The sequence below is a fragment of the Dendrobium catenatum genome, unplaced genomic scaffold (assembly GCF_001605985.2).
Source record: "Dendrobium catenatum unplaced genomic scaffold, ASM160598v2 fragScaff_scaffold_718, whole genome shotgun sequence".
NCBI classification, from domain to species: domain Eukaryota; kingdom Viridiplantae; phylum Streptophyta; class Magnoliopsida; order Asparagales; family Orchidaceae; genus Dendrobium; species Dendrobium catenatum.
In genome coordinates, this window is record NW_021319180.1 from 537470 (window position 1) to 552458 (window position 14989).

Sequence of the window (14989 nt, forward strand, 5' to 3'; positions counted from 1 at the left end):
TATATACAACCGAATAAAAGGCATGTACGAGTTTCCAAATAGGATGCTACATTTAAGTGATAGTCGCCCGCATGACCGATCAGTGACATATATTCCAAAAATGCCCCCACACATGTGTTATAATATGTATACACAAAAATGTAAAAAATATATATGTAATCAAATACCCGCATGGCCTTGATAAGCGTGTTGTATTTATGCATGTGACGTCTGAGATGCTGCACGGGTCAATAAATAAACTCAAGTTTGAGCCCGATCCTTCTAAGTGGACAAATAGGAGTCAACACAGCTCAAACTATTAAATGAATATACATTCACGAGGTCGACCTGAATATTTATTTTATAGTTTATGTTATGCATTCAAGGCCCATAACAAGGAAAATTTGCTAATAAAATCATACAACAGACTTAAACCTAGTCCTTTGGCAACTAATATAGTCAGTAGTGTTCAGTCAATAAAATGCATATTGCCCATAAGTACCTCGATGATGGCCGTATTGAACATAGATCTTAAATGGAAGGGTTAATTTCAAATATTCAAAATGCCAACTTCAAATGTCAACTAAAACCATAACTCTAATATTAAATAAGATCCAAATATTTAAAAATTGAAATTCAATCATCAAATGCTTAAAGCAAAACAATCCACCCTCAACAACAGTTTATTAAGGTGGATAAATTTGAAAATTACTTAAGCTCACAAAGAGCTAATATCTTGTCTAGAATATTACTAGGATTCCTTCTCAAACCATCTCTTGCCAGTAAGAGCTTGGCTAACAAGCGATTAATATCTTGTCCTCTAACAAGCGATTTTTCCACCAAATTTCACCACAAGTAAACATTTATGATCTAGGCCCTTTGAATTGGTTGATTCGCTGCCAAATGTCACCACTAAATTAAGTTTATGGCCAAAGCTCTTAAGCCCCCCAATGGTATTAAATCCTTGAGATATGAATTAATAAAATATAGTCGATAGGGAATAAAGCCCTATGTGATCTAAGGTGGATTTAGATTTGTCTCCTTAGACAAGCATCCACCCCAAGTCTATAATGTACCCTTGGATGACTCAAAACCATGGCTGCTGACAAGGATCCTTTTGCCAGGTTGGGTCGATAACCTACTTTGACTAAGTAAACCAGGGACCATGATGGCTCGAGACAACATAACCATGATATCTTGATCGGGTCCATCCATTCCTGCATCATCTGCTTCAAGTGCAAGGATGTCAAATTTATAATTTTAAATATCAAATTCTCAAATACCTAAATTCATGCTACTACTATATACTAGATAACACATAACTTTAGGTATCTGATTGACGACTAGCTTTAATTGAAAGTTCTCTCTCATTACCGAGAGGGGTAATTAACTATAAGGGCTTGTGCCTATAGGAAACCAAAACTCATATCATAAAGTCCTCACAAAATGAGGGTGAAATCTTTAAATAGTGTCTTATCTACAAATCCAACCTATCTTATGAAAAATTACCTCATAACTTAATGAGTTAAAGACTCCCAAAGAGCTAAAACCAAAACTTTAATATTACCTAAGATCCAAATATATAAAAATTGAAATTCAATCATCAAATGCTTAAATCAAAACAATCCACCCTCAGCAACAGTTTATCGATGTGGATAAATCTAAAAATAACTTAAGCACATAAAGAGCTAATGTCTGGTTGAGAATATTACTAGGATTCCTTCTCAAAATATCTCTTGCCAGTAAGAACATGGCACATGTCCTCTAATAAGAGATTTTGCCACCAAATGGCACCGCAAGTAAACATTTATGATCGAGGCCCTCTAAATTGGTTTATTCTCCGCCAAATGTCACCTCTAAATTATGGTTATGGCCAAAGCCCTTAAGCCCCCAATGGCATCAAATCCTTGAGATATGAATTAATAAAATATAATCGATAGGGCACAAAACCCTCTGTGAGCTAAGGTGGGTTTAGATTTGTCTCCTTAGACAAGCATCTACCCCAAGTCTATAATGTACCCTTGGATGACTCAAAACCATGGCTGCTGACAAGGATCCTTTTGCCATGTTGGGTCGACAACCTACTTTGTCTAAGTACACCAGGGACCATGATGGCTCGAGACAACGGAACCATGAGATCTTGTTTGGGTCCATCCATTCCTGCATCATCTGCTTGAAGTGCAAGGTTGTCAAATTTATAATTTTAAATATCAAATTCTCAAATACCTAAATCCATGCTACTACTATATGCTTGATAACACATATTTTTAGGTATATGATTGACGAATAGCTTTAATCGAATGTTCTCTCTCGTTATCGAGATGTGTAATTAACTATAGGGGCTTGCGCCTATAGAAAACCAAAACTCATATCATAGTCTTCACAAAATGAGGGCAAAATCTCTGAATTATATCTTATCTACAAACCCAACCTATCTTCTGAAAAAACGCAAGTTCGAACACACTTATTAATTGCTCGTTCTCTCCTCATATTAAGAAAGTAATTGAGTCAATCTCTCACCATTGCTTGACCTTTAATGTTCACTATCAAATATCATCTAATGTCTACCAACAATTAACATCCATCATCTATCAACAATTGACTTCTTACACCGATCTAACTAAGCTCCTGATCATCGACGAAGCAACGCCCACCACTTCCTGATGACAACCCCTTAGTACTATTATCACTGCAAGATGTCTTTCAAAATTCATGTGTAATATGTTATACTATTACATTTAGTTATTTGTTAGGGCCCTTTGTAATCTTCAAGTCATGCCAATGAAATTATTTTACTTTGACTAAACCTCATGATTTTTCCCCTTCTCCAATTTCATACGTAAAAACCCTTTGCCTAAGCGTAAAGCACCAGCTCTTCACTCTGAGCCCCTAAATCTCTAGTTTGAGCCATCTAAAGTGCTTTTAGAACCGGCGACGGGAGATGTTCGTTCGGACAGGAGATGTGGACGAGTTTGAGCCTAATTCCTAAGAAGATTCTTCCACAATGGACTCCTATAAGTGAGATTTCAAGTCAATGTTTACAGAATCTTCTTCTGTCCGAAGAAATGATTCATCGAAGGTAAATGTGTAGCTGGGCTGGAGGAAAAATTGAATGGAAAAGAATGTCGACTTCTTGGAATGGCCCCACCAGGCAGGAGAGAAAGAAGGAGAGAGAACGGAAGGCTACGGGCGGGAAAGGCCGTTCTTGAAGTTAGATTCCAGCCAATCCTTGAACGAGAATGTTGACGATGAAGCTAAGCTGGTCAATCAGTGCCAGAGCAAGGAAAGGTCAAGTGTAGGGTAGGGGGACGAGAAGCTCTTTTTATTTAGCAGGGGTAGAATTGGTCTTTAATTCAAAATGATCTCCAATTCTGTAGTTACAATCACTGAGATTTGGAAAGGAATAAAAAAAGAAATTATATAATCCTAAGATGTCAAATTATCTCCATAATTATAGACATTTCAATACACAACAATTTCAAACTCTACTTACATCTTTAAACATTTTCAAACTAAATAATTTTATTTGTTATATACATATAATGAGTGAAAACTAAGATCTTATGTGATACAACTTTCTCACTATTTCTTAAAATAATTTTTTAATATACAAATTTTAATTTTTATAAGAATAAACAATATTAAGAAACAGTAAAAAAAATCATCCTAAATAAAGCATAAATCATCTTTTTTAAAAGAGCCTTTTTATTAACAAACAACCAAATGAGCTCAAATGAGACCTAAGTAGTCAAAACTTTAAAAATGTAGCATTACATGCAAGCATCAATCTTTTAATAGGCACCATAATAATGAATTTGTTTTAGCTGGAAACTTCACACATTAAAAAAAAAATACAGGGCAAGTTGTCAACATAATAAAAAAATAAGTTCCAAAGTAGAATTCAGTGCTTTAATTGCTCTACTTAATTAAAAAAAAAAAAAAACTTCCCAGCAACTAATCAAACGTGGAATCCTATAGGAAAACATTTATCATACAATAGTAAATACTATTATTTACAGAGTTGAGATGAAAATTTACATTACAGCAGCAACAACACCAAATAAGTAGAGCCATAGATCCCGTATTCAGCCATTACAGAATCTTGTTTTACAAATCATAGAAATAGAGTAAAAGCAGTGAGAAGTGTGTCACTCACAGAGGCAAATGCTAATTTCACTGCAGCCTGTTTCATGATTTCTACAAATTTAGGCATCCATTGATGTTCTATGCAGAACCAGTTCAGGCAGAAGCAGACAGGAATTGTTGTTCTACTTCAGTTGCTTTTTGTGCTTTACACACATGTATCGCTGTGCAGATGTCTGTTTTCTCTAAAAACTTCTGTGTATTGGCCATAATGATTGGGCCGTACTCAAGAACCAGCTTCTTGCACTGCATATAGACAAAAACAATGAGAAGATTGGTTTTGTTTAATCAAAATCAGAGCTGCATATCATGATAAATAATACTCTAATACAAGCGCTCAGAGCATTAATTGTTTCTAAGTCATACAATTTCAACAAAAATGATTACGTGACATGTTACAAATAAGATGAACTCGATATACAAAGAGGTTGCGAGGCAACATTACATATTCATGATATACGATAAAGAAATAGTGCTGGCAAATGTTTTGACTGTGTGTGTGGTTGTAAAAAGAATTTCTACATTAGAAGATGATGCTACCATCCGCTATAGATTTGCTAAGATCCTTTCTGTTTGGCTGCTTTTTGGCAACATTTTATTGATCAATGCACATATTATATTTTATCAAAAAATTCTTCACTTTACCATAATTGACAAGCTAGTTTAAGAAAGCTGACCTGATGAGCGAAATTCTCCGCCTTGTTGCATGCTTTAATGAGAATCTGAATCACCTCAAGCTGCCAAAAATCAAAATTGCACTTAAAAATCAACAACTGTTTTCCAAAAGCAGACAATAACAACAACAACAACAACAACAACATCAAGCCTTTATCCCACTACGTGGGGTCGGCTACATGAATCCTTTTTCTCCATTGTGTCCTATTAAAAGTCAAATTCTCATTTAAATCTAATAAAGAAAGGTCATTCTACCCCTACCTTTCTTAACATAAGTCAAATCTAATACCTCTACTCTCCTAACCGGGTCATCACAACGCCGCCGTTTTATGTGACCAAACCAAAAGCAGAACAATGATAAAATTCAAATCATGTAAAGTGTTCATATTCTATTTAGGGGGAAGATACAAATGCCAAAGGCTTGCCAACCAGATAGGCAGACCCTTCAGGTTTCCTACTGAGTAGGACTACAAACGAACCAAGCCAAGCCAAGCCGAGCCGAGCAAGTGTTTGTTCATTTTTGAGTTCGTTTATTATCAATTTGTTTAACCTCGGTTTGAGCTCAATTCGAGCTTTTATATTCATGTTCAAGCTTGGTTCATTTAAATCAATAGATGTTCATGTTTGGTTCATATTCAATTCATTTTGTGCTTATCGAAGTTTGAACAAATGAGCCTTATCGAACTATAAACGAGCTCTACTTCAAGATGTTTGTTAGCATAATGAATAAACCTTAACGAGCATAATAACAAGCAATTTCATCGAGGGTGTTCTCGAACATATATAGCGAGCATTTTTTAAATATCAAATGAACCCATTCATGAACACATCTAGCGAGCATTTTCAAGCTACCAAACAAGCCTCCTCGTGAACATATCTAGCAAAGGTTATCGAACTATCAAATAAGTCTATTCACGAACATATCTAATGAGTGTTTTTGAGCTATCAAACAAACCAGTAAAATATAAATAAATAATAATATAAAATAAAAAAATTGTAATTAAATTATACATTATATCGATTTAATTAATATTTATAACTTATTTTAATTACAATCACAAATGAACCCGTTAATTGAATTATACATTATAACGATTTAATTAATATCAATGAAAATCATTTTATCTAAATTTATTATTAATTAATTGAGTTTATAGGTCAAATGAAATCTTCATTGAAATATATAAATTGATGCATATCTTCCAAATAAATTTGCTTAAACCCTTCCAGCAAAGTTATGAACTTTGTATAAGTTTTTAATTCATTTTTGAGAAATTCAGAATTATGAATTTCAAAGCTTTTAATGTGAATTTAAGTCGTTTTCTTATTCTTCACTACTTTCGTCATCTTCCATGTAAAGTTTTCCTTGTTCATGAAATTTGTTTGCAATTGTTGATTGAATTGGTTATTTCCATCAATTTTATGAAAAGACGCAATAGTAGATAAAATTTCGATTGTAGTGAACGGTTTTACAAGTACATCGTTTCATTTTTTTTTAAACAGTTTATTTATGATAACAGTGTTTGAGTGTATTTTTTTTTTTTTATAATTTATGTATTTAAATGCTCAATTGCATACTACTGCAATTGTTGATGGGCTTTTAAATTTGTTTGGCTTAAGTTGTGATTATGGGCCTTTAAAGTTTTTTTTATTTATTTATAATTTAAGCCCATAATTATGTTTCTATATGAACTAATTTGCTACATTGAATTTATACCAACATATCATAATTTTATAAGGATTATGATTATTTTGGTAGATAAGTATCAATTTTTCATGAAGTAAAACAATAGAAAAAGATTGACAAATAAATGAATTAATTTATTCATTACATATATTTATCAATTAAATATTTCACATTTCAAATAATTAGTCATTAATTCAAAATTAGATTAACTTGAAATAATTTGTCACCAAAGTGATCTCTATTAGATAAATTTATTTAATTTTAAAATTAGTTGAATAATGCTAAAAATTGTTAAAAGTCTATGAGAAAAATAATCGGCCCAAATGAAGATTAATTTTGTCTAGGCTATAGAAATGTAATAATAAATATGTATAAATCTAGGCTATAGAAATATGGTAATAAATATGTGATAATTTTGGAATCATTCATGCATACAATAAAACAAACCAAAGAAAGTTTTATTGTTGGTAGAATTTATTATCAATATTTATTAACTACAAATTTAAAAGTGTCATTTACAAATAATAATTTTGTCTAAAGACTAAATGTCAATGTTGTGTTAGGTATCTTATAAAAGGTTCATCTTCTATGATGCACAACACTTCTCTTCAAAGAGGCGTGCAGTATCTGACAAGTACCTGACACAACACGTGTCCGACACGTCGAAAACGTGTTCAATTAAAAAAAATATTAAATACAAGTTGGACACGCGTGTTCGACACGTGTAGCTTAAATATTTTATGAATTTTTTTAATATAATTTCTTATATTTAAAATTTTTACTTATTTAAAATATAAAAACTAAATTTTTATTTCCTATCCACAACACCAAATCAATCGCCCACACTTAATACCTCATTCATTGAATATTCTCTTTTTTATTTCTCTTTAGCGGGTTACAACTTTGATTTTACAACAATGATTGATGTCATCTTAACATCGACGTCTAAAATCTTTACAACATCAACATTTCAAAACGATCTCCATATCAAAATCTGACGTCGTTTTACATTGATGTAGTAATTTCTACACCAAGTTGACATCTCATCTTTGTCCAACGCCTTCTTAACACTGACGATAAACACCCTCTTAACATTGATGCCCGATATTTATTACATAACATCAATGCCCGACACTCGACAACATTATCATATCCTCTCTCGATGAGTGATAAACGACATCAACACCCGAGTCTCAACATCATAATATTAATAATTTTAAGCACAAATTCTAATTAATGATTTATTATTTATAAATTATTTTTAAAATTATATTTATTCAATTTTCATATAATATTTTTTAAAAATAAAAATTATAATGTCGTGTCCAACCCGTGTCTGTATTCGTATCCTATATTTTTAATAATTAACGTGTCCTGTGTCTGTATCATATTGTATCCGTGTTATTGTGTCTGCGTTTGTGCATCATAGCTCATCTTACACTGTTACTAATTGTGAGTTAATTTTTATTCGTTTCAATCAATGTTTCTCCAAAATATATCAATTTAAATAGCATTTCAATACTAAATGACTTTAAGAAATTGAAACAACACATTACTATTGTTCTTAGGTGTATTGATTTAGGCTATGCAATTTGGATTGAACGCCCTCTTACCCTTACTTCAGAAAATACTTTCAAACAAAGGGCAAATTTTGAAAAGTAAGAGCGTTTAAATCGGATGAGTCTTATGATCATGAAGCACTCTATTCCAGATACCATCTTGGGTGCAATATCTGAGGAGGAAAATACTAAAAAAAAAATTTAAGTCAAATATCAGACTGTTTCGTAGATTCAGAAAAAGTCGAAACTAGTATTATTCTTAATAAACTTATTTCACTGCGGTATAAAGGTAAAACAAATATAAGGAGTATATTATGAAAATATGTAATCTTTCTTTCTGTAAAATTCAGTCTTTTTAAGATAAATTATGATCATGAAACAATTTATTCCAGATACCATCATGGGTGCAATACCTGATGAGGAAAATACTAAAAAAAAATTAAGTCAAATATCAGACTGTTTCGTAGATTCAGAAAAAGTCGAAACTAGTATTATTCTTAATAAACTTATTTCACTGTGGTATAAAGGTAAAACAAATATAAGGAGTACATTATGAAAATATCTAATCTTATTACAAGATTGAGAGCATTAAAGTTAGAATTATTTGATGACATTCTTGTCCATCTAGTCTTAATCTTTCTTTCTGTACAATTCAGTCTTTTTAAGATAAATTATAATACTCAAAAATAAAAAATTGTCTTTTAACTAGCTCATTGCTCAGTATGTGCAATAAGAATAAAGACTGAAACAAAAAGATAGAAAATGCACACTTGCCTTCTTCTTTTAATGACATTGTCATCAAAAGGAAAAGTAATTATAAAGCTAAAGGAACTGCAGATAAAGGGAGTTCGTAGCCTAAAATTAAACAGAAAGAATATCTGATTATTACTTATTTCTTCTGCAAGAAGCTTGGTTAAGTGAAAAAATATATATATAAAATAAGCTAATTGGCTCATCAAAAAGGGTTTCTTAATATTGTTTGTTCTAAAGTTAATTTGTCCTTAGCACCAAAATCATTAAGATAGAATTTGATTTTTATTACTTGTTTGGACAAATTTGATTACTCTTATTCATTTGAAAATGAAAATTTTAGTCTCTTTCAGTATTCAAAAATTATTGATACAGGTTCCTTGATTGATAATTTATATAAATTTGATATATATCTGCCTAACAGATAAATGCAACTTTGCATATAAATAATTATGATACAAAGAAAAAATTTATTGATGATAAATATTTTATGTTCTAGCACAGTCGTTTAGGAAATATTTCTAAACAAAGAATTGAAAGACTTATGTCAAATGAAATTTTTAATTCCCTTGATTATACTAATTTTAAATTTTTCATTGAATATATTTAATGAAAACAAATAAATACTAAAAAAATAGGTGTCAAAAAGAGTTAAATATCTTAGAATTAATACATACTAATATTTATTGTTCATTTCCTATAGCTTCATGGAATGGTCGATAGTATTTTATTACTTTCATAGATGATTATTCTCGTTATGAGTACCTATACTTAATACATGAAAAATCAGAATCCTTGGATGTATTTAAGATCTTTAAAGTTGAAGTTAAAAATCTACTTGGTAAGAACATTAAAACTGTGAAATCTGACTGCAGTAGTGAATACTATAGTAGATATGACGGATAAGGTTAACAACGTTCAGACCCTTTTGCAAAATATTTAGTAAAATGTTGCATCGTTTCTTTAATACACTATGCCGAAGCTCCAAGTCAAAATGGTATAGCTGAGAAACAAAATAGAAACTTAAAAGATATAATTATAAGTATAATGAGTCAATTTTACTTACTAGAATCACTTTGGGGAGAAACCTTAAAGACTACAGATTATATTCTTAATAGAGTTCCAAACAAAGCAATAGCTAAAATCCCATATGAATTGTGGACTAAAACAAAGCCTAGTATTAGGCATTTTCAAGTCTGGGGTGTCCAACTAAGGCTAGGCCATATAAGCCCAATGAAAAAAAAAAAAACTTGACTCAAGAACTATTAACTACTATTTTGTTGGATACTCTGAAAATTCAAGAAGTTTTCAATTTTATGATTCCTCGAATAATTTTTTTTTAGATGAGCAATGCTAAGTTTATTGAAGATGTTGAATATAGTGTAAGTGATAAACTTAAATATTTTGATTTTGAGAAGGAATATATTATTATTCTTACTGTTACAAATAAAAATGATCAGGTAGTTATGACTGATATTATTGAAATTGTAAATCTAGATAATCAAATTACTATTAAGTTATCTCATATTCATAAGAATGACAACAACCTCAAATTGAAGTGTCATTAAGATGGTCCATGAGGGAAAGGAATATAGCGACTTCAGATAATTATATCATGCATCTCAAAGAACATAAGTGGATCGGGGAAATGAAAGATGAGATAAAATTAATAGAAGACGATGATATTTGAAAATTTTTTAATTTCCTAAAGGAGTAAAGTCGATCGACTGTTAATACATTTTTAAAATCAAACGAGATTTAAAAGGCAAAATTGAAATATATAAGGCACGTCTTGTTACTAAATATTTCACTAAAAAAATGCATTGATTATAAAGACACTTTCTCTCCAATTTCTTCTAAAGATCCTTTTAGAATCATCATGACACTAGTAGGTCATTATTATTTAGAGTTACACCAGATGGATGTAAAAACTATATTTTTTAATGGTGATATTGAAGTATATATATGATGCAACCAGAAAATTTTCAATCTTCTGATTGAAATCATATGGTGTGCAAATTAAAAAATCCATCTACGATTTAAAGCAAGCAAGCTAGCATCTATCTCATCAATGGTATAAAAAAGTTTAATCAAGTGATTACTTCATTTGATTTTAAAGAAAATACTATTGATCAATGCATTTATCATAAGATCAATGTGAGTAAGTTTATTCTTCTATTGTTATATGTCGATGAAATTCTGCTAGCAAAAATGATATATGCTTATTACATGAGCTTAAGAGTTTTCTTTCAAATAAATTTGAAATGAAAAATCTTGAAAATAAATTATTTGTGTTGGGCATACAAATTCATCAGGATCGCTCCCATCGTATACTTGGTTTATTACAAACAACATATATCGATAAAATGCTTAACAGATTTGGCATGAAAGATTGTGCACTAGGATATACATCCATTGCAAAAGGAGATAAATTTATTATGCTTTAATGCTAAGAAATGAAGTTGAAAAACAAGAGATGGATAAAATCCCTTATGCATCACCAATAGGGAGTCATATGTATGCTCAAGTTTATATGCATCCGGATATTGCATATATTATTGGACTGCTTTGTAGATATTTATGTAATGTAGGAATTGATCATTGGAAAATAGTAAAAAGGGTTATGAGGTATTTAAAAAGGACAAGAAATTTCATGTTCGTATATCGGAAATCAGATTACTAAGAGATCATCGGATACTCTGATGCTGATTTTGTTGGTTGCCTCGATAGTAGAAGATTCACTTCAGGCTATATTTTCATGCTAGTCAAAGGAGCTATATCTTGAAAAAAATGTCAAGCAATCACCTATAGCTTCTTCTATAATGGAAATAGAATTTATAGCTTGTTATGAGGCTTCAAATCAATGAATATGATTATAAAATTTTATTATAAAGCTACATATTATTGATGACATTGAGAAACCATTAAAAACAAATTGTGATAATAAAGCATATTCCTAGAACAACAGGAGCTAATCAAAATCAAAGCATATTGATAATAAGTTTGTTGTTGTGAAGGAAACGGTTCTGAGTTCTTAAATTTCTATTGAATATATTAGTATAAACTTTATGATTACAAAAAGATTACCATCTAAACTATTTCATAAGCATGTGGCTCATATTGGTGTAATTTATTTTGATAATGTGCTCATAATGGGAGTTTATTTATATTGTTCAATTATTATAAACTTATTTATTGATCAGACTATAGTGTTATTTTTTAGTTATTGAAAACTCTAAAATAAAGTTACTTTCAGTTGTAGTTTAATATAAAGTACTGAATCTTTGATAACTCTTTTGAGTTATAATATTGTATCAATTGAAAAAAGTCATGCTTTGATATCACATCACATGAAATTTTCATACTATACATCTATACTTGATATATGTCATTAATTATATTAATATACTGACCATTTTTAATTTTTGTTACATAAAATTATAATAAATATCATTTTGATTATATATTGATATGATAGATGGACCAGATTGTCAAGAGATGTTATTTTATAAAGATAGTAAATATTGAGCTCTTACGGTTGTTTAATACTGTAGAATTATAAATATACATATATGTGGCCCAAGTGAGAAATTGTTGAAAATTTCTATATGTGGGCCTACATATTTATACATATAAATAGTATTATACATTAGTAGTTATCTAAAAATTAAGCCAATAAAATTCGTGATCAACTTAAGAATTAAATGATTATTTTGCTTATATGGCATCTCGTTTAAATTTGTATGAAATATAATATTGTGTAAAGACCAAGCATTTTATTTTATTTTATTTTAAAGATGTGCTGAAATAAAATAAATAAACTTAAAGTATAAATAGGGTCGCGATCCTCAGTTTAAACAGTTGAGGTCTCATTTCCCCCATTTCCCATCTTAAGTGAAAAGAATAGGTCTTTTGCTCTAAATGGAGAAAGCTTCTTCAAACGTGGAAGATCAAAAACCTCGATTCTATATTTCAATGGATTTAAGTACGTTTCCAATAATGTTCTCGGTGATTTGAATTGTAATTCGGGGACAATAAAATTATTTTCATCTCTAATTGTATCATACATGTTCATTATTTTTATAATCAAACATTAATTAAGTTATTAATAAGCTTTGTATCGAACAAAAATTGAGCTTCTTATCAAACCTTATGTCAAGTTTGTTCACGAGTTTTTGATGATATTGTTCATAAACATAAATATGTCGAACATATTCAAGGGCGGAACCAACCTTAATTTTCAGGGGGGGCAAACTTATAATTAACTGTCGGGGGTGTAAGGGGGCAGCGCCCCTTGGCGGGGTTCAACCTGCTTGTTTGGGTCAAATGCCTAAAGATCATAGTATTTTAAAAGTTGTAGGGGGGAAAATTGGCTAAAAAATCTTGTAATAAAGACAAAATACCTAAAGAACTATGCAATAAAAAAAAATTATTTTTTTTAGGGGGGGCTGAACCTAAGGGGGTTCTGCCCTGAACATATTATTGTTCAAGCTTGTTTATTTATGTATCGAGAATTAAAAAAATGTTTAAGCTTGTTTGATTGCTTAATTAAGCAATCACGAAGGAGTTTTAATTGAGCTAGGCCACAAGTAACTCATAGAATGCTCGGTTCGTTTGTAGCCCTACTATTGAGAGCTTAAAATGGTTAAGAGTATATATAATCTGCATCTAACATATAAGACAAGAAAACACTAAAAAATTATGCTATCAAAATATTGCTTATAGGAAGTAACTTTTCTATCGTGAAGGAAAAAAATAGGATGGCAATGCTGGATTAGGAAACTTAGGACGGTATTGACTTTGATGAAATTGTAAAACTAGGATTACCTCTATTAAATATATGCACAGATAACAGTCACTAATATGCCAAAGAGTTATTATTATATCACCAAAGAATGAAAATGAGGAATCAGGATAAAAAATTGATAATGGGCCACAATGTATAGGCTTAAGCTTGTAATTTGTTAGCCTTGAAACTATTGTAGTTTTATAGCCGGAGTATGACAGGTATAAAACATGCTTGCTACACAAATTGTGGCTCTTCATTTACTTTTCAACTTAACAGGATTTTCACATGTTTGCTCCAACAACACCATTAGTGTTCTTAGTATACTCTTGCCAATTTACATGTGTGGACATATCAGAAAAGAGAGCCTCACTTATAAAATTTATTTGCATATCTAAAGTATTTTATTTCGACGGATTAAATAAGCTTCAATGTGATCCTTCTCTATCCATTAGAGTCCATAAACTTACAAAAATTTGGGTTATTTTTGTCTTGCACCTATGCTCACGACCTGATAAAATTTCACACATACGGTGGCCATTAGGCGGGTACCCCAGTCCCAGATTTGTTTATATCAAGAAACCAAATCAAACTAAACAATAAATCAATTTAAATGTTTTGGTTTAGGTTTTGAACTAGATTTGGATAACTTAGTCAAACCAAACGGAAACAAGCAATGCTATATACATAATACAGTTTGGTTCATCCGATAAACAATCAAGGATTTAGCATAAAGTCATATCAAAAACCTTATTCGATTTATTACGTTATTGTTAGCCAAACCCAAATTGAAAAAAAAAAATTAGTTTAAGCAAAATTAAATAGATGACATACAAAGCAAACCCCAATTAGATAGGTTTTACAAGTAAAACAAAAAAAACTCCAATTAAACCAAACGCTGCTGTTTAGTTCAATTTCACTTTGATGTCAGTGCGGTTGTGATTTGCAATTTATGTGAAGTTCAGTTCTTTCCTGTTGACCTCTACATCCATTCCACGATAATTTGAATGTATCCAAGAAAAATGACTAATAGATACGTTGAAATGATCGGATATGTATAAATTACTAAAATGAATGAAATAAAGTTAAAAAATGATTTGATGCATATTAAAGATTATAAGAGTATTGTAAATAAGAATATTCATATCAATTATTCTAATAGTTACCCACTGAGCTTACTTCGTAAACTCATTCCATTAACTAATATTTTTAGGTAAAATTTGAAGTTCTTGGAATGGCTGATAGGGAAGAATATATTTATAGAAGACGACGTGCAAATGACAACAGGTAAAATGATTAGTTTTGACATTGATTGATTTATAGTTTTCTTTGTTGTTAGTGGCTCTTCAATTTGTTCAAAAGTTCATGTTAATATGTTTTTTTTTTTAAATTGGGATGAAATTATAATAC

General features: G+C 30.5%; 1 protein-coding gene across 6 annotated transcripts in view; it reads right to left on the reverse strand.

The window, feature by feature from the left end:
• Positions 1–3934: 3934 nt before the first annotated feature.
• LOC110107362 (proactivator polypeptide-like 1) overlaps positions 3935–14989 on the reverse strand; it is a 37107-nt gene continuing 26052 nt past the window's right edge. For 5 of the 6 annotated variants that reach the window (XM_028696228.1, XM_028696231.1, XM_028696230.1 and 2 more), the window contains exons 5-6: positions 4800–4859; positions 3935–4368 (exon numbers count right to left, since the gene is read on the reverse strand). In XM_028696228.1, the coding sequence (XP_028552061.1) occupies positions 4219–4368; positions 4800–4859 (210 nt within the window). In that variant the 3' untranslated portion in view covers positions 3935–4218. The remainder of the gene's footprint in view (positions 4369–4799; positions 4860–14989) is intronic. The other variant, XR_003701263.1, reaches the window with a different exon arrangement.